The 21,253-nt window shown below is 37.1% G+C and overlaps 1 protein-coding gene across 2 annotated transcripts in view; it reads left to right on the forward strand.

The window, feature by feature from the left end:
• PTAR1 (protein prenyltransferase alpha subunit repeat containing 1) overlaps positions 1-21,253 on the forward strand; it is a 35,614-nt gene that overhangs the window by 5,182 nt on the left and 9,179 nt on the right. For both annotated transcript variants that reach the window (XM_038124151.1, XM_038124152.1), the window contains exons 3-6: positions 5,508-5,574; positions 10,499-10,603; positions 14,286-14,499; positions 20,494-20,810. In XM_038124151.1, coding sequence (XP_037980079.1) covers positions 5,508-5,574; positions 10,499-10,603; positions 14,286-14,499; positions 20,494-20,810 — 703 coding nt within the window. The remainder of the gene's footprint in view (positions 1-5,507; positions 5,575-10,498; positions 10,604-14,285; positions 14,500-20,493; positions 20,811-21,253) is intronic.

Consider the following 21,253-nt stretch of genomic DNA (forward strand, 5'->3'; position numbering starts at 1 on the left):
GTTTTGGTTTTTAGTTTAACTTGCATGAAAAATTCTTTTGTATATATTCTTTAAAAAATTTCAAAATAAAGAATTTTGAACAGGTGTGACATAGGAGGTACTTGACTGCTTGTAAGGTGTCCTGATCAGAGTAAGAATGAAAAAGAATAACTAGTTTATGAAACAAGTTTTTTATTGTTGCAGTACCTTCTAAGTAGCAGTTGGAATAAAGAATGTTCTTACGCTGTCTTATGCTGGTTTTCTTAGTGTCTTATTTCTGGTGTGGGTTTGTTTTTTTTTTTGAGACTTCTTTCTACTATCTTTTACCTGCTATGGTGTTTTTCATATCCCTCAGAAAGTGGGATATCTCTTCTGTTGAAGAGCATTATCTCACATGCAGCTGGGTTTCAGTGTTGGATTGTTACCATATTGTAATTTTTTCTTCTGTTTACTTGTAACTAACCTGTTCATAAAGCACCAGCTGTGTCCATTTTGTTTCAACATATGTGGGATTGTCTTCCCCTTCTGAAGCATACCGAACAGCCACCATTCATTGAGTTGTGTTGATTGCAGCTGTAGCAAAGGCATCTCCCTGGCTGTTTTATGAAGTAGAGAGTTAAAGAATTATGTTTTAAATAGGGGGATTTTAGCATACATCTGGTGCAGACTCTAGCATCTAGTCATAGCTAGCATGGTGTACTACTTGGTGTTATTGCTAGGTAAGTTTTTGGAGTAGGTCTGTGCAGATCAGGAGATCATGTGTGGCCAGTAGCATTTCTCCTTTGATATCTAGTTTTCTTTAGTGTTTTATTGCTGTATTCTGTTTCACTTTAAGTGGATGAAGCCAGCTGTGCACTGATGCTCATTAAAATGTAGCGTATGGCACAGTCAGGTAGTGTTGGTTGGGTCTGTAAATGTCCGCTTGAGCTTCTTTTGCCTTTGAAGATGATACAGAGAAAGATCAAGGTCTTTAGTGGATCTTGGAGTGGGGGCATTCTTAAGGCAGAGAGTGTTGCCTGCTTTTGTCTGCCTGATGGTGGGGTCTAGATTTGCTAAACACGCTTTGATTTGTTATTACAAATGTATGGATGTATAATGCAAGCATTTTGGAAAGAGCAGTATGAAATGGCAGGCAAGGCAGATCGTGACAAGGAGGAACCCATTTTCCTGGCAACACAGAGTCTTCCAGTGCTAGCTGTACACCTCGAGTGATGTTAGAGTAACAGTGCACTGGCTTGATCCTTAGAATTAATTACCCTTCAAAAGAGTAGCTTAAAGAAGTTGAAGTGTTTTTATGTGTTACTGGATGTGACTGACCCATTAATTGTGTTTTATTTTTGTCTAAGAGATCGTTTGTGTGTGTTTGTGTCATTGTGTTTCCCACATTGCTCCTAGAGGGTTAGTGACATGTCATTATGTAGACTTTATAAATTTTATATTGCCCTTTTTTAAAAAAATTTTACATTATTTATTTTCTTGAATTTTTTTCTCACTACAGACATCTTTAAAATACTCTTCCTGGGGGATGTGTATTGCTAACATAAGTGACTTCCATTTCTTCTTGGTCTTTGTGGTTTATGGTTGGACCTATTAAGACCAGGATGGTTTTGATCACTGCCACCAACTAGCTGCCGATTTATTCAGTTCTCATAGAAAGTGATGATTGTGACATTCCAAATTTGAAATTTGTAATGCAGATGATTGCAAAATTCAATAAACTGAGCTTTAATACCGGGAATATAATTAATGTTGACTAACAAATAACTAAATACAAACTTTAGCATTTAAAGAGTTGAACCTATTAGCACAGGCAACCTTAGCAACGCCAGTGGTTCTCATTGTAGTGCTTTTGGAGGTCTGAGGTAGGAGTTTGTGATGTATATTGTTATTACGCTACTGATCTTCAGCAGGGAGACTTCATTTTGGTCTCAAGTGTTATTACAAAGTGTTACTGTAATGGCTAAACATTGAAATTTCCACACAGAGAAAAACTTCTTGTTTCAAGCCAAACTATAAGCATGGAGATCTATGTCTCGTTTTTGGATGACTGAAGACAGCTGGTAGCCATTACCTGTGTGCTGCCACCCTGCTCCAGTCACACCAGTGCAGGTGTTTTGTTATGATGCTGTTAAACCTGCCGATGGCATGGTGTTTGCATGCCTCTGCTTCCCTCACAGGCAAAGGGAACAACCTTCATGCACAACCCTTCCTCTCAAAATGCAGCTCAGAAAACTTCGTCAGTGAATACTGCAGTAGCATGCATTTTAAAGAAAGCCCTCTTGGCTTTCTTTTGAAAATGAAACTCAAATCTGTTTTGTCCCTTCATTGACAAAAGCCAGTTTCAAATGTGTAAGAAGAGGCGATCTACAGTATTTTCATGTCTGCTGAGGTTTTCTGTAACCACTGTAAAACACAGTCAGGTCCTTCATGTTAAAACCCTGTTTGTAAGGGAATTTAGTATGTTTTATCATAATGGAAATTTTTTCACATTTGATAAAAGGTTTGAGCAGAAAGTGAACTGCAGTGGTGGAGAGAATTAAGGCGGAAGTCTTTCCTAGGTGGGTTTAGAGACTCATCTCGAAGATGTCATAAGTATGTATATTCTGTCAAGAGATGTTATGGTTTTCTCTTAAGTATTCTCAAGGATTTTGCTCCAAATTGCTTTTGTAGATGAAAATGCATGCCTGGAATTTGTCACGGTAGTTGTTTTCTTTTGCATCTAGTAAAGAAATAGATTTGTTTATTACTTCTTCGGAACTCAATTGTATATTCTGTTGGAGCTGTTGTAAGCGGTGATTGCAGATGTAGTCTCTACTCACCTCTTCTGTTTTGCGTCACTGTAAGCCATTTAAAATAGAACAGAGGAGAACAACAGGGTGCTGGTTCAAGTGTCTGCTTTCAGATGTGGTGTCTGGTATTTTTTTTTGACAGGATCCTGGAAGAAGGAGGTGCTTTATAGTCATTCATTGATAGGTTAGTGACACAGATGTTTAAGTTTTAGTTTCTTGTGATTACTTGGAATCCAGAATCATGACTGCTCCCCCTTGCTATTATCTGAGTTTAGAAATCTAAATTTTACAATATGTTTTTATCCTTTCTCCAAATTTTTTTTAAATTTATGCATGCATACTATTTATGTTATGTCAAGACGGTTTTCTGAAATTTTTACAAACTACTCAGAGAATAGCTAAAAAACTGGATACAGCCATATTTAAAGGTGTGCTGAAACGATATTGTTTTATTTGTCCTTTTGCAGTTAGGGAGACTGTAATATGCAAAAGGACGTGTTCAATGTGAGCACCTATAATGCAACAGTTTGCCTGAAATGTATCTAGTAGAAAGTAATTTTAAATTGTAAATAAAAGATGTTGGGTTTTGTTACTGACATGGGAGAATACTTGGCAAGTACTATCATTGTATGCCAAATCTGCCATAAGACTTTCTAATAAAAAGAGGCTCAGAGGTTAATAAATTGGGCCATTTTTCTATTGAAAAATGGCTTAGAGTTTACTAAATTGTGTCATTTCACATCTCTGACTCAGAATCCACACTTCATAAATATTCATCTGTTACTTACATCAAAGAATATTGACATGAAAGAACTGGGTACTAGTTGGAGATTTTCCTTTTATCTGCATCTTTCCTTTGATAATATTCAGGATGAAGTAAACCTCTGTGATGGGAAAATGGACAAAATGCAAACAAATTCTGTTTAGGTTGGACTTGGGTGCTGTTACAGACCTTTGAGATTACCAGAATGGTCATATTAACTGGAAATCATGACTAAACAAGCTGTGTTGTTCTAAGTAGACTTTGAAAGGGTTTTCTGAGAAGTATTCAAAGAACTGAAATAGGCTATAATAAACTGTTGCTTGATGTGCATATAACATGTGCAGTGGTAAGTACCTAATAATTGCCGAAACTATTGTTGCAGGTAAAATGGAAAATGTACATAAAACAATCACAGCTCACAATTTTAACTGTACCTCCTTATAAAAATTATGTTTTTGTAAATGTTCAAAACTGATTTCTGGATGTAAAATTGAAACAGTAGCCACAAAACACTTAGCAGATGTTTAATTTTATGTATGTTTGATTTTGTGTATGTGAGTATTACGTGGTTATTTGAATTGGGATAGTCAGCTGCATAAAATTAAATGGGTGTTGAAATACTTTGCTGGTTCAGGAATTGGGTAAACCAAGGAATAATATTTGTACATTCAGGCAGCAAATTAGAAAGAAGCTTTGTGCGTATGAAAAATATTTATTCCTTGGCAGCAAAGAGAGGTTTAACTTGTGAAAATAGAAAGTTCATTCCTTGAGACACTTTTCAAAACATTACAGCTTAGTGCAAAGTCAACAATACACCAAAGAACTCCGCACCACGCCCCTCCATCACCCCTTGCATTATGTGGCTTAGCATTTTCCTCATAAGGAAGAGCATAATGGAAAACACAAAATTTCTTTGCTGGACATAAATGATCAATCAGACACACGGTAATATATGAAGGTATTTCACTTTTAGACCTACTTAAGTATTGACTCTTGTTTCAAAGATACCTGAAGCCAAGTCCCTTTATGTTTTGAATTAATTTATGTGTTGTTACTGTGGAATTTCTTAACAGTTCATTTTGCAGTCATATTGACTGCACTAACCAGTTATCTGTTTCCATGGGATACCATCCTTTTCTTTTTCCTTCAAGGAATGAATTACCTCTTATTTGCTGGAAATCACCTGAAGTATGGTCTAATTAGTATGTTAAATTCAGGGTGATTGGGAGAGAATCTAGCCAAATTTAATTTACAGTAAAAAGTTGTGTAGTCACATTAATTTTTTATTATATAGTTCAAAATAAGTGTAATACATAAATCTACAGTATGCAGTGCTTAAATGCAGGGATGCAAGCAAATGTTTTGGTTTTTGCTTTGGGTTTTTTATAGAATTAGTCTTAAAACTTCAGTCTGAGGTCCTTCACAATGTATTTAAAGTGTTTTCTGTACAGTTTAATAGGGAGCACTTTTGTAATCCTCATTCATAGCTGTGGTGTTTCATTTTTAGCTACAGTTATTTTTTACAGTGTATGTATTTTTTGTAACAGTATGATATATGGCAGCCATCTGCAGCTCAGACTTGTTCTAAAATAGTAGGGTATATTTTTACTTTCTGTAGTATTTAAAACTCTTTGGATTTTCTTTGAAGAATTCACTGCTTCTCATATATAGTGTGTGTGGTTTAAATCACTGGATACTCAAGGATTTTAAATTATGATTTTTCCTTGCTCAGGACATACTCAGTTCATTATTTTAAATAATGAAAAGGGAGGACAGGGCAGATCTTGCTCCCTCTCAAATTAACTATTGATTAATTAATGCTTTCTCGTTTCTGGAATAAGAGCAATATTTTACAGAGGTACAGCTGCTCATAGCAGAAAGACTTTGAGGAATGAGAGGGAGTAAGGGACTGCAGAGAGATCAGTGCTGTGTGCAAATCCTTGCTAATCTTAATGTCTCTTGTTCCATCATTTTAGAGCTGATAGATATCACGTGTACCCTGCTACTGCTGAACCCCGACTTTACCACTGCTTGGAATGTGAGGTATGTTGCACTCAAAATGCCAACAAAAGACTCAGGCCTTACATGAGTCAGCTGAAAGCTTTATTTCAGGTGGTTATTAGTGACACAGCAAGAGCTTGTCAACCAAAAAGTGCTGAAGAAATGTTAAAAATCTCTTCTTTCCTATATGTTGCAGTTAGTTTGAGACTGCCCTTTTTTGCTTTTTGTTGGGTTGGTTTGTTTGTTTGGAGGTTTTTGTTTGGTTGGGTCTTTTGTTGTTTTTTGTTTGGTTGTTTTTTATTTGTTTTATTTGAAGGCTGATGATTACAGTGCTGCATATGAAGGCATGTTTGCACCACATTTTCAGGGTGTATAAGGCCCACTGAACTACCGTTCCTCTTTCCTCCTGCAGTTAATGCGGATAGTGCTCAGCTGATGTCTGCTGTGTGTATTCACTGTTCTCATTTTTACCTCTCTTTGAGTTCTGTTGAGATTCCAGCTCAGTCGGCTGCCACTACCAGTGCAGGCTATCAAAGTTCAGTAGATACACTGCAAGAGAGGGGGAAAAGGTGTCTACCCTTTATTTCAAACACATTTCCCCCCTCCCCTCTGCTTTCTTGTACCTTTTGGGTTTAGCCTAGCTTCATCATTGGTCAACCTTCAGAACTTGTCCAGGAGTCATAATGGAGGAGGAGCAGGAATTTGCCTCCTTGATCTTCAGGAGGTGCAGAAACAACAGTTCCTTACAATTTTGTAATCTTACAGCTGTTTTGTAAATTTCAGAGTTGGAGGAATATTCTCTTTCTGCTGCCAAGGCAAGACTGGAGACAGTCTATAAAAGCTATAATTTCAAGAGGGCTGGAAGGCTGACAAAACTATGATAGTCTCTAGGAGTGCATTAATGGAAAACAGGACTTCTGTAGTTATGGTGCACTTTTGCAGGTGGTGCATTAACAAAATGACCTAGAAAGATGATGGCTGCGTCTAGTTGTCAGCCCTAGTTATGACAAATTCAGCTTTTTCTTTTTTCTTCTTTCACTGCTGATATAGTTCTGAAGGATTCTGATACGTTCTGTATCTATCTATCTCTCAGGTCTAAAAAAGGGGGATGAATGTGATAGCAAAGGGTTTAGTGTCATGAAAATGTATAAGCTGAGTAGCTTTGAGGTGTTAAAATGGAATTAGGAGCTTGTATAAGTACTAGAGCTGCTACAGTAATCTCATTTTATGGTACTTATAATTGATCTTTGGTTTATGTTTTGTGGAATTTTTTTTATTGCACATGCATTCATCCTTATCAGTCAGACTTTTTTGTGCCTGACAGCTGAAAGAGTTAGCTTTTATGTGCATGAGGAGAGTAGTTCAAAGTTGTAAGTTGGAATTAAAAATGCTGAGGAATATGGATGTGGATTGTTTTCTCTTTTACGATGTTTGTGATTTACTAAAACATATAAATTACTACCGAAGTGGGCCTTACTCCCCAAATTGTTGACTAGTGATCTACCAGTCTGTCTTTGAAGGTCTGTTTAGCATCCAGAGAGATCTTGTTAGACAAGCCAGTCAGTATCTGTGGAGGTTTCCAGCGAGCCCATTCTAGCAAAGGAACTGCTTTGCTGAATCTGACCCCTCATTGTTCTAGGCTTCTGCTGGGAGTTTGCTCTTTTGAAGGGTAGGCACTTTAGTTATGTTGGCATATATTTCAGCTTCTCTTTGAAATTACAGATCAAACTAGCCAGATGTATGGCACAATAAGTCACAGAGTAGAGGACTGACTGTGTTGTATACAGATGCTGGTGATAAATCCTTATCCTGAGGTAGTCCGAGCTAAGAACTAACTGTATGAGACTTGCACTCCGCTTGCAGAACATGATGGATCTGTTGTGGGATGATTGGTTTCTTGTTGCTCAGACAATGTTTGTCATGCCAGGTTTATCTTGCATTCTCCATACGCTAATTCACTGTTTTATTTTGAGGGGAAAAAAAAGCATTATAGACTCTTAAGTAGCCTAAAAAAATAAAAAGTGTTCTAGTTGTTTACTGATTAGCAGCCCTGCACACAGTGTGTGCATGTAATTTATTGACATTTTCATTGTAGGCTGGGGTAATCTCTTTTTCATATGTAGAATTCTACTGAAAGCTTCAGAGATACTGGTTGTCTCAGTAGCACTGAACTTGAAGATACAGGAAGAGAGAGAAAAGGAAATCCCTCTGTAGGAAAGGACACAGAACTTGGCAGAGCCATGTCAGAAGACTTGAATGGTGTTGTGGAAGACAAGCAGGCATTTCAGCTCAGCTGACAATCATAGAAAGTCTTATCTGATTAATGAAGCATAGGAGAACACAGAACTTTAGACATGTTATCTAGGCCAATTAGGACTAGATGGTCTGCCTTGACTTTGTAGCTATTCTGAACAGTTGTAATGTGCCTACTACATACGTTTGTTGTTTATTTATTTATTTAAATTAGAAGTGACTGGAAAGTTACAGAATAGCAGAGACTATAATCTCCCCTGAGACCCTGAGCAAGAGGTAATTGCATGGCAGAGAAAGACTTGGTAAAGAGTAGATGTGTCACTTCCTAGGAACTGAGAAAGCTCTGTTATACTGAATGGCATAAGAGATTTCTCCAGTTGTTAATCCTAAATTCAGTTCGCTTGTGTTTTTAGAAGTTGAAAAGCCTTGCAAGTTAAAATGACCAAAATTTTTATGGAAGTGATTGTAAAGCAATTTTTATAAATGCCTTTGTACTTCCTGTTATACTTCTGGCAGGTACAATTGATGAAAAGACATTAGGTAACAAGATGCTCTGAACAGTCACATTTTGCTTTCAGATATAAAGGCAAGTAAAAGTTAGCAAAAGGCAAGTAAAAATGATTCCAGATTATCTTTTATGGGAGCTGTAATCCTTAAGGCTTTAACATTATCTATGATCCACATGGCAAGAAAGTAAGCTAGAAATTATATATCCCAAGTTGGATGTTAGCTGAAAGAGCTCAGAAGGGATTTATGTGGTAGTGTATGATACTTCAGTCATACTAGTGCTTGCAGTCCTATGTGAATGGGAGAATCTCTCATTTGAAAATCATTACTGCTAAAAACAGCTTTTCTACTACAGCAGTGAAGGTGGATCTTGTCTGTATTGTTCCTCAGCTTCACAAAAGAGGAAGTTTAAGACTGTGTAAGTGTGAGGCTGTTTACTTAGAGTCGATGTTTCAATATAGAAAGAATACTTTCTTCACTGAAAGTTTAGGTTTTGGGAGATAGGTGGCCTGGTAACCTAAATCTTTGTTAAATATGTACATGCATTTGTTTAAGTATCAGACTGATCTAAGCTGTATTTTCATTGTGTGTGTGTGGTAAGTAATTTTTACCAAAATGTCACCTTTGCATTGCAGTAATGAGGCAGTTGTTCCACCTGCTTCAGTGCTGACCCTGAATGTTTCTTTTGTCTGCTTTCCAAATTTGAGTGCATTGGAACAGAATGGTCTGGTCAGTCTGCCACTTCTGGTCGGTATATCTGAACTGTTTAAAACCATCTAAAGGCATCCAATCTGAAGCATGCTGGAACTTGGTTGAGATAAAAACAGGCGCCTCAGTAGCTATCAGAAGCAAAACTTCCATAAGGACTTATACATTCCCCACTCTGTTTCAATTTTAAATAATATTTGCTCACTGTTAGTGTTGCAACAATTTGCTTCTGTCTGTGGTTATAAGTTTCAATTACAGCAACACAAAGCCAAATTACCAGATGGAGTCAGTTTCCTACTAAAAATTACCAACTCAGACAGAAAATATGTACTCTCAGAAAGGAAATACCTCAATTTGTTTGTGAGACTCAGGCCATAACTTTAGGACAACATTATATTTTCTGTGTCAGACTACAGAGGAGTTTTGCCTTCTTATTTGATAGCAGATATTTCCAGAATATATCTCCTCCTCTCCCACTGGGGTCTTTTTGTCAGAGAGTTGATCATCTGCTCCTCACTTACTAGTGCCATGCCTATCATTATGATGAATCAGAAATTATTAGAAAAGCCAAAACCCAAACCCATGCCAAAAGTGCTTCTGCTTCTTGCATTCTCCATTTTCAGTTGTGACTTCTGCAGGCTCTGGGAAATGTGTGTTTTCTTTCTGCAGATTGTAACTTTGGAACTTAGTGTATCTTTACTTCAAAGCTGCTACCTACTAGATTGGAGAATAGGGTACGAAGACTAATGCCCTTGGAGTAACCAGTGATGGGGTGATGTCTACAAACATGCTTAGGACAGGCAGTAAGAGTTATAAAGAGCTAGAAAGAAGAGGATGAGGGTAGGGAATTCTGTGCAAAGAAGGTGAGAAGGCCAAGTACACATTTTCATTTTGCTCTGTCTGTGGGAGGGTAAGAGTTGTGTTGGATGAACATTAAGTTTTGTCAGGGCAAATTTTCAAATTTTTTTAACCAAAGTTTATTTTACATTTAAGTAAACGGAGCAATTGCAGCATTTTTGTTAAGTTTGCGAAACATGCTACACACAGAATATTTTCCTTTTTCTTATGAATTTAGGGAACCTTGACACTGTATCTTGAGCAGTATTTAAAAACTAAAAGTGTGGAGGAGTGCTGTGTATAAGAGTATTTCCAGATGTGCACATGATCTAAGGGCTTAATTTCAAGAAGGGATGTTTGTTCATATATGTAACCCTGCAGGTAGTTGACTCAGTAATTTCTTGGTAGGTTTGAGAACTAACGGATTGTATGTGTTCAGATTAAGTTCTTTGTGCACATATGTGTAATACATATGTATGTGTAGCACATATGTATTTATAGTAAAATGGATTAATGCACTAAAGGGTCTTTAAAGTCTTGTAATTTGACTGTGAAGATCTGTTATGATTCAAAGGAAATGCCATGCAATTTGTTATTGGGATTTGTGTTCTGTTTTCAGGTTACTACTTTTATTCACACAGATTTATTTTATCTTTTGTAGGAAAGAATTAATACTGTCTGGCACTTTAAATCCACTTAAAGATTTGCATCTTGGAAAACTGGCGTTAACCAAGTTTCCAAAGAGTCCAGAAACATGGATTCATAGGTTGGTTTCCTTTGCCTTCTATTGACTCCTGAAACAATTTTCCTACGTTTTTTTTATTTCCTGTTCTTAGGTTAAGGAGAGTCATAGATACAGGAGGACAACTAGAAATATATCAGATTCTTTGAACCAGTCATTGCAGAATGCTTTTGAAGCTACCTGTCTATATTATACACTTAGAACTGAAATCAAATGCATCTTTTCTGATACACACTTTTTAAGTAAACTTCAGAGGGGGGATGAATTTCCTTAGAGGTTTACCATGTCTTGCAGCACCTAAAATTGTCAATCTGAAAATTCTGATTCCATCAATTGTAACTATTTGAGCACTGTAGGTTTCTCCTCTCTCTCAGATTTACTACTGTATTGTTTGTCTACATTTCAGAAAGTGAAGATTCTGTTAAAGCAAACCTTTGTAAATAAAGCTGGGTTCTTTTTCATTTCAATACTGGTCTTTTTGGTTCGGTGAATTTATTTTATGATTTCTAACTTAAACTAAATCATTCAGTCACGTCTACTGGACATTAAAATAACAGATCACATGTTTGGAAAACTTAACTCCAGAGTTGCTCAAGTTCACAAAGCTAACCATCTCAGTCATGACTGACCATAAAATGCCTGTAGCAGAGCCAAGTGAAGCATAGATCCATTGCTCAACTTTAAAACAAAACAAAACAAAAAACCAACAAAAAGCTTTGTATGCATGTAATCTTTTTCATGATAGAAATAAAAACCTAGGTCAACCTTTTATAGATAGCCCTAAAGAGATTTAAAAGTATCACATTAGGAAGCAGTTTTCAGTGTTTGTGTTTAACATGTCCAGCATTACGGCAGCTGTGAAGTTGATGCTGCATTAGGGACTTCATACTCTATAAAGAACATAAAACTTACTGACTACATGAAAACTTTTGGAAGTGGAAGTTGTTGGTAAACTCTTGTTTGTCAGTGCGTGCATGAGCTTAAAGGTCTCAAGGTAAACCTAGTAAGCAATGCCTGGAATATTCCAAGGTATTTCATTGATACAGCAACAGCAATGAATTTCTGCAGCATTGATTTTTAATTTTGATGTTCAACTTCTTTTCATCATCCTCATACTACTGACTTGTGCTGCTTGATGGCTTTGAAGCAAAAGTATATAGTTATAATGGGAAAAAGTCTTGCAGTTTGTCATAGTTTACCTTTTCTACATGGTAGCTAACACCAGAAAAATAGGATTTTTTTTGAGAATTAGTACTTCTGAACCTGGTGCCATCCATATCATCATGATGATCAATATGTTTTTATCAAATAAGTCAGAATGTTAGGTTCTTTATATTTATTTACATTTTAAAAATAATAAAAAATTCTAACTATAATTTCCATACAAACGTAAATTAGGAGTATTTTGATAGTGTCATAATTTGATTTTCTTTCTCATACTTACCTCTGTCAGAAAAGTGTATTTGAAGGTGATTGCACAAATGTTTGGCTTGGATTTGGATTTGCTGACCATGATTGATACATGTTAGAAAATAAGATTTGCGAAAATACTTCTCTGTGTCAACATAATTATTAATTTTGGGTTTCCTGTTCCCCCGTGGTATTAAATCTCAGACAGAAGATGCAAAAACCTGTAATGGAGCTATGAATAAAATTCAGTAAAACATAACCAAATCATTTTTTCTTATGCACGGGAGACACACTTACTGAAGATGTCAAATACCTGTCATTCATTTTGTCAGATGACCTCCTGCTTTATATTTTGGGTGTTCAGATATATCTTATGCATATACAGCCAGTGTATCTATTGATTGTGCAGTTGTCACTTAACAGTTCTTCGTTTGTTTGTTGTCATTCCGGGAATTGTAAGAGCAATAGTAACATGCAAATAATTTGGAGTAAAAAAACGCAGGAAATTTTGCATAAAAACCAAATAATACCACGCTATTCAACAGGTTCCAGAAATATATTTTAAATCTTCTGAGGTTGTGATTGCACTGTCTAGAAAGTAGCTCTAATTTAATTTTGAGTTTTTTGATGCTGTAGCCACAGAGACCGTAAAGTCTGTATTTTTTCACTCTCTCCTGCGTGTGTAATTTTTCAGATTTCCTTGCCTTATAAAGCATGCTTGTTTTATGAAACTGAAATAATTACAGAATTGAAATAATTTGTCTTTATGGTTTTCCTTAGATGTTGATGTTAATGAAATAATACATATCTTTCGTTAAAAAAATGACATGCTCATTGAGTTTTTTGCCTAGACTGTTTTTGAATTTTCCATTTCTTGCGTAGATGTGGACTGAAATAAAAAAATACAAAAGGTGATGATTGGATTAAAGTTATTTTGAAAACTCAAAAGTCAAGTCTTCAAAATTACCACATCTCATAAAATACTGTTACACAACAGTTAGAGCATCATTTGCTTAGCTGTACATCTTTATTTAGTGCAAATGGTGTATAGGAAGAAAGTGTTCATACACTGTTTGTAACTTTCTACTGAAAAACACAGTCAGTTTAAAATTGCATTCTTATAAATTATATTTAATATTGTCTTGCAATACTTTGTTCTTTTTTTTGATAACTGAGTGAAAAAGATACAATGTAGGTAAAACCCATGAGTGAACAAGTATATTGTGAATGTCTTCAAATGAGAGAAAAAGCATATGAGTTAACAATTTTTTTTTAATACATGGTTAACTTACCTATTTTTTATATACCTATATATATATGCAGATATATAATTTTACATATGGCTTGCAAAACAGAATTCTCTCTTTCAAAAAAGTTAATTTATTACTTTTATTTTGTTATTGATTGCTTTTAACTTGGAGTTAAAAGAAATTTCGACACCTTGGATAGTAGTAATTAATTGGTTTTGGAACCGATGTGAACCAGTACAAAACAGGATAACCTCCATATTGCACACCCAGAGGATGTCAGTCTCTCCAGAGTGTTCCACGCTGGACCATAGCAATTCCATTGACATGGACTTCTCTGTGGAAATTTACACATCTATAATCTGGTTTTGTAGAGCCCTTTTGTATTGGGGCTGCAGATGCAGCAATGAGGTTGCCTCTAAAAATACTAGTAACATTTTGACCAAAGTGAAATAAAAAACCAGAACATCTAGGAGCCTGTGCTTCTCTCAGACATTGAAATCAAGTATGTGTAATCAGAAGAAACATTTGTTTTGTTTATACCTATAGCCCTTGAAACCATAAGCCTTTTGGGCTTTGCTACTGCAGGTGGTGTACAGAAACCAGTTTGAATTGAGGTGTGCAGTACTGTCAGATGTAAAAGATACTAAGCAAACTTACTTCTTAATTAAATCTTTCTGTCTCACTTTGGCTACTTCATTTTTAGTGATGTGCAAAGCATTGAAAGAGGAGCACATTAGAAATTTCATGCACACGCTGCTTGTGCTCTTTCACAAATTTGCTGTTTCCTTCTGTTTTATTTTATAATGCTGTAAGTAGCCATGATCACTTAGAGTGAGCAAACTGATGCAGCTGTATTGGGAGTGAGATGATAGTGTTGTAGTTTGTAGCATGGCAAGCGTTCAATAGTTGTTTGCTACTCACTCATTACCTAGCTACAGTATAGTTCAGAGAGTAGAAATATTGGAAAGGTTTGATTTATGCACATGAAAAACCATCTTCTCTTAAAATTGCTCTCTCACTGTTAACGCTTTACATCGTTTAACCAGACGATGGGTGCTGCAACAGCTAATTCAGGAAAGCTCCTTGCCCAGTCTTGCAACTAAAGGAAGCTTGGGAGCAACACCTGTGGAGAGGATTCACCGACTAGTGCAGGAAGAAATGAATGTCTGCTCTGAAGCTGCTGGGAGATATCCAAGCAACTACAATGCCTGGTCCCATCGCATCTGGGTTTTACAACATTTGGCAAAGCTCACTGTCAAGGTATAATACAATAGTGAATAAATTCTTAAATTTTCTTCTCAAAAACCCCAAATACTGGTTTGCAAAGCAGATTGTATAAAATGAATGAAGAGTATCAAGTGAAGTTATTACAGGTAGCTAAGAATGTTTTAAGAAAGGGGGCAAAATGTTGCAGTGAGTATGTTTTGCATTTTTCTTGCCAGTATAAGCAGGTTCTGCTCAGCAGAAATAACACATTTTTCTTGCCTGTGTACAAAGTTCTGTTTCTCTCTTGGTACTTGGTGCTAATGTATGTGTGGGAAGAGTATAGATGGGACTATGTGAGCCGAAGTAAGGAATGGGCAACTCTAAGTAATTCTTCCAGTACTGGTCTTGAAATTCATACTATAAAATTAGTTAGTACATGACAGATATTAATTTGATAATGTTTTATCAATGTTTCGATGCCCTTACTCAGCTTACCTGTGGTTTCAGAATTTTGAAGGACCAAGTAAAGACAGCAGGAATTTTGGAGAAGGCATAGTAGTGCTTGTAACTAATTTCTTCAGCTCCAGCAGTATTTTTGACAGCATTTACCCTGGGACCTGATTAAACTATTTCAGGGACAGCAGGGACACTTTATGCAGTGTTGAATGTTTTGCATCTATAATATCAAGACCTGCAGCAAATTAAATTAGTTAATGTGACATGGTCTAGTGAGTTTTTGTAATACCATGTTTTCTCTGTGGTTAGGTGAATTCTTTGTGAGTATTAGGTTGATGCAGTGTCACATCACTCACTTTTAACAGCAGCTTCTGTGTTTTGGCACATAGGGTTATAAGGGAGGAATTTATTGGACATAGTTGAGTCCATATGGCCATTATTTTTATGTCCATTGCAGAGACAAGGCAGAATTTGGACTCATCTGCCTAGCAAGTTTATATTAAAAGGTAGTTTTCAGAAAACTCAGAAGAATTGCAGGATTCAGATAGGTTGGAGGTTAGGGTTAGAGGTCTATATTAACAGAAAACAGGAACTTTAATATCTTCGAGAGCTTATTAAAAGGTGAAGGGAGTTAGCACTGTTAAAGTAAGTTCAAGTCATTTTATGCCTTAAAACGAGTTCTAAACAGCTCTGTGTCCATTATACTGGTAACAGTAGTCTGAGGATCAGGATTATGCCTTGAGTGCTTTTTGCACTTGCTGTACCTTACTGATTTAATTAAAGAAAAATAATTACATTGTAATAGAAATAACTCTTTGCAGAACTGGAATTATTCTAGTGAATTCATTCATTGTCAGTTGTGAGTGCTTTTTGTGACAAATCATGAACATGCCTGTGAAGGAAGTACTTTTAAATTTGTTTGACCATTCCAAACTGTATTTAGTTTGCCTGCATTCCTACTTCCCCTAGTGATCTACGTTTTTTTAGAATGAAGACTATGGAAGTGATACTTTTGTCTAGAGTTGTCATCTGGTTTCTGTTACCTCTGGCAAAATTTCACTGGTGCTGTTGTTCCTCCACTAATGTGTTAAACCTGTTGGGAAGTATCTGTGTTGGCTCTAGGTTTTTTTCAGGACACCACCAATGCACTTCATCAGGGGGTGTAGTAGAAGGTGTTTGGGATACAGGAAAATTAGGAAAAAGTGTGGAGCATAAAAGACAGCAAGAAACTTGTGATAAAATTTGTTTAAGTAACTTTAAGAGGCAGAATTATACAGTGATTATTTGCAAGATATGATGCCAGAAATAAAGCAAATAAGGAGAACAAGGAAAAAGCAGGCATTACAGATTTTCACAAAAATATGCAGGTTCATAGAATCACAGAATCATTTGGCTTGGGAGGGATCTCCATCTCATTCCAACCACTCTGCAATGTGCAAGGATGCCATTCATTAGATCAGGTTGCTCAGGACCCCATCCAGCCCAGTCTTGAATACTTCACTGGAGGGGGCAGCAGAGCAGTCCCAAGACAGAGCTCTGAGGGGCTCATCACCAGTCTCCACCTGGACACAGAGCTGTTGACCGCTCCTCTCTGGCTGTGTCCATCCAGCCAGTTCCTTAGCCACTGAATGGACGTTTCATCAAATCCACCTGTCCCAAATTTGGAGATAAGGATGTCATGTGGAACTCGTATTGAATTCCAACCACATCTAGATTGATGACATCTGTTAGTCTTCTCTTGTTGACCATTGCTGTCACTCTGTCACCAGGCCACCAGGTTGGTCAGGCACAATTGCTGGCTACCTTGTGTCGCCTTCTTGTCTCGTAGGTGCCTTAGCATTTCTTCTGGAAGGATCTGTACCGTGATCTTGCCAACCACAGAGGTGGGGCTTACTGGTCTCCAGTTCCCCAGGTCTTCCTTTCTCCCCTTTTTAAAAATGGGAGCAGTGTTTCACTCTGTAATGTGGATCTTCAGATGCCATAGACTTGTGGCTGTTCAGCTTCTTCAAGTAGTTCTGAACCTGCTCTTTGCTTATAGTGGGAGGGAGTTTGCTTCCCCACACAAAGAGTCTAGAGGATCAGGGACTAGAGAGAACTGAGAGTGAAGACTGAGATGACAAACTCAATACTTCATCCTTTTCCATGTCAGTTGCCACCAATTCTTGTTTATCAGGGAGCATACACTCTCCTTGGTCTTTTTTTGTGACCTATGTACTTACACAGTCCCTTCTTGTTATTTTTTGCGCCTCTTACCAAATCCTGTCCAGCCTTGCCTTGGCTTTTCCATCCTTTAGAGGTTTTTTACTTTCTTGGTGTCTCATGTAACACCTTCAGCAGTTTCTGTGTTTGAATATCTGAAAAGTATGATAAATTTCAACAAGATCCAAGACTGGAACCATGGTGAAAAATTGACAGATAAGAGTCACTGATTCTACGGCCATTTAGTTCTTGCAAGGTTGCCTGAAATTAAGGAGTACCTGTATTATTTAAGGCTGTAATACAAACTTTGCCTGTAGTTTGAAATGTGCAAGGAAGCACAGGCCCAGAAACATAAATTGTAGGTTGTATTATCATTTATAATATGACTTCTCAAACCAAGTTTATCATTAACAAAGCTGTTGACCTGCTTTGGAGGATTTCAAGAGGTAGGCTGTGTAATAGGATTTTGGTTATTCTTTTCCCTTTGGTTTGATAATCCTAATGCTACTGCAGACTGAATCTCAGCTCAAGCTCTGGGAAAAAGATTTAAAATGCTAGAGAAGAAAGTTTTGCCCAGTAGGAAAATTTACTCAAAGGATATAGATGTTTCTTCTTTCTTACACTAGACCGTCAAAAACATTACCTTCTTTCAATATAGAAATTTCAGTTTGTTCTAGCTGTAGAATGTGAATAGCATTAGCAAGTTTACATAGTGTTTAAAGAGTGTTCATTAACATAAGTCAAGGATTTGTCAAGAATAGATTGTTTGAAACTAATCTAATAATTCTGGTATTGGAGTACATGCCATGGAAAACCCGATTTGAGCTTTCTCACATGACTGTACAGTTAGTTAGTGGGGTTAGATCATGGGCTCCAGATATCTACTAAAAGGTGGGTGCATAATTAGGAAGCTGGGGTAGGAGAGTGGTAGGGGTATAGTCCTAAGATTCATACACACCATGTTGCTTCAGTGAAATCATGCAGATAGAAAAATAGGGTATAGTTCAGCAAGGATTGACAAACTTTTTTTTTTTCCTTTAGACTGGAAAACTCAATTTCATAATTAAAGGATGGAGCTTGACTGGTCAGACCCTACCATAAAACAAGCAAGCAAACAAGTAGTGGGGTAATTGTCATGAGGCAACACTTCTTTTGTGTGATGCCCAGAAGACAACATGATCACGAGACACAAAGTAGTTTTTCTTGTAGCCATCCCCAGTAATGCCTTAGCTTTTTATTAGATGACAGGGTCTTCAAAAGTGCTAGTTTATGTGAGTGCTATATTTATTTGGTTATCCTTAAAAGTTTGTTTCCCCAGTTCCTTTTCATTTCCCCAGTGTCCCAGACCAGGGAGGAAGTTCAGGTCTGCAGTTTATGGTTGGAAAAGTGCTCTAAAACAAGCAAACACATGGTCAGGGAGGGTGTAAGAAGGAGTGCAGACCCAGAGGTTGAGACAAAAGTCTCTGAGCACACATGTCATATTCTGGGAGAGGCTGCCAGTTCCATGGTAGTCAGCTCACCACCAGAGGTGGAAAAGAGGTTATCAAGAATGGGGAGGGAGGTATTTTCATATAGTTTCCTCTTTCTTCACAGAACACTGGCAAAGGGCTTGTACTATTAGAGATGGAAATGGAGAAAGCTGGCTTTCTTACAAAGAACCTCTTGGAATTCAGGCATTGGTTGGCTTTTTCTTTTACTTCTAGTTGTTAGAAGCATTTTCCACTGGTACTCTGAGGTCCCTAGGTAGGCTGTTTTTTGTAGATCTGAAGATGTTTTCATGGCAATCTTCTGTGTTGCTGTATTAAAAGAGGTGTTCTGGTTCAGGTAAGGAGTAATGCTGGAAATAATTTTGTTCCCTTTGTACAAGGAGTTAAAATGTGTAATTAAGATGTCCCTTGTAAATTTGTAGCTTATAAATATTTCAGATAAATTAATTGGATTCTTCCAAGGTCTCCATTGAGCATAAATGTGTAGTATCAATTACAGCTGAATAAAGGCTGATCTGATTTTTCTGAGCCTTATGTTGTTCTTAATAGACTCATAAATTCTGAAGTTCAAAAGTTTAAAATAGTAAGCTCAATTCTCTGAAGGAAAAGCTGATCTTATGGTTTAAAGTGCAGATCTGGACATGGAGTTTTAGCCTCCTTAAGAACCCTGTGTGTGGACTGTTACTTAATACTGCACTTCAGTTTGCTCATCTCTAAAAGGAAGGTGATGCTGGTATCCTTTGGCAAGATTTAGAAACATGACTGTCTACAGTAGAAGACACTGTTTGCATTGTATTTGCTCCAATTTCTTTTAGAACAGATGCCCCCCCAAAAAAGCTATATAGCTAGCCTTGTGTGTTTCCATAATTTTCTTTGTGGGAGGCTGTGGCTTTTGTGCTGCAATATCTAGAAGAAGGACTGCTACCTACGAAAGTTGTTTTGCATCAGCTGGTCCTGTTAAGTGATGTAGGTAGCTTAGGAGAAGAGGTTAAAAGCAAGAGTATACCATAAGACTATTAAGATTGCTTCCAAAAGTCTTTAGAAGTAAATGAAAAGGGTAGTTTTGAACTCTTTGGATAGTTTAAGCTCCGGAGGAGAAGCAGTGTGAGGAAAGAAGTTAAGGCCTGTGAAAAAAACCAAACCAGTGGCTCTAACAGAGAAAGCAAAGCATAGTAAAAGCTTTGTCTAGGAGCCGAACTTGCATTTCTCTCCAGAAATGAATTTTGAAGTTTAAAAGCACTCAGAATTAAGAGACAATTCACAGGAGCCAGAAGTGTTAAAAACAGAGCTACAGTTGGCAATTTAAGTATTTACCAGAGTTGTTATAAAAGCCTTTCTAGAGGTTCTTCAGTAGTAAAGTCAAGCAACCTGATTATGGACAAGTACTTTTATATTTCATCAGCTCTAGGACTTCAAACATAATGTTATGGTTGATAATCTCTCATGGAAAATCAGGTTGCAAATTAAGTTTGGTTTTTTTTCCTTTTAAGCAACTCACCTACCTTCTGACATCCACAATCCACTGGGTAAAAAGTAGAATTCTTAAAGCTAATAGCAGTGTAGTGCCTCCTCTAAATAGTATTTATTGCTAACCATTTTGAGATTCTTAAACCACTGCTTATTTCGTATCAGAAGTGGTTTGGGTTTTTTTCCCTCTCAGCTTGTGGGTAGGTTTCTGAAAAACGTTTTCACAGTTTGGAAGAAGTATTAGTTTTCTGCAGGGATGCCAAGATGCTTTTCAGCACATAGTAGAAAAGGCATAGTGATAGTTCTTTTTTTCTGTGTATTCTTAAACCATTACCACAGTGGCTGAAATCCCCAAAGGAGAGATTACCTTAACGGAGAGGCAGTAGTGGTAAGTTCCTCCATTATACTGGTTGATAACTGTCCCTGCATTTTGTTTCAGGTTCTCCTCGATGAACTTTCATCCACTAAATATTGGGTATCCATGCATGTCTCAGACCATAGTGGATTTCACTACCGCCAGTTCTTGCTCAATTCCTTGATACACAGAACGGTGACTGACAAAAACATACCGGTACAAAAGCAAGTGGTAAATGAACAAAACCCTAGCCTTCAGAAGGAGAAAGAGAGTGCAGGGACAGAAGCTGCCTGTGCAGAGGAGCAAAGCGTGGATCTCCCTGGCCGTTTAGACGAAGAGATGGAACTCTGCAGTGAACTGATTGATAATTACCCAGGGCATGAAACCTTGTGGTGTCATAGGTAAGAGGACTTGGTCAAAAGAATTTCCTTCTGATTCTGTGGATGATTCTTCACATGGTATTTCCAAACAAATTGTTCTGGTTTTAGGAGGTACCACTCAATGAAAGATTTTTAAGCTACCATGTATTAAACCTTTGGAAAATGTTCAAGAGCATAATCAGAGCTATTGTGTGGCACATTTGATTTGGCTTAAATATCTTGCGCTGTAAGCTCCACTTGTCCTTATAATTTGTGCAAGAGACACAAGATGCTGGTAATGAGTCTCCTCACACTTTAAATGTTTAAACAACAAAAAATGATCCAAATGTCGACAGGAGATTAGGTGCAGAAAATGTTTGCTTTACTAGCTGGGTGCAGGTTCCTGACTAGGTAACAGGAGATTTGCCAAAGTGACATGGAGCCCTTTCTAGTACAGTGTGCGCAGAGATGGCAGATTTTTGTCT

Source organism: Motacilla alba, chromosome Z (genome assembly GCF_015832195.1).
Source record: "Motacilla alba alba isolate MOTALB_02 chromosome Z, Motacilla_alba_V1.0_pri, whole genome shotgun sequence".
NCBI classification, from domain to species: Eukaryota; Metazoa; Chordata; class Aves; order Passeriformes; family Motacillidae; genus Motacilla; species Motacilla alba.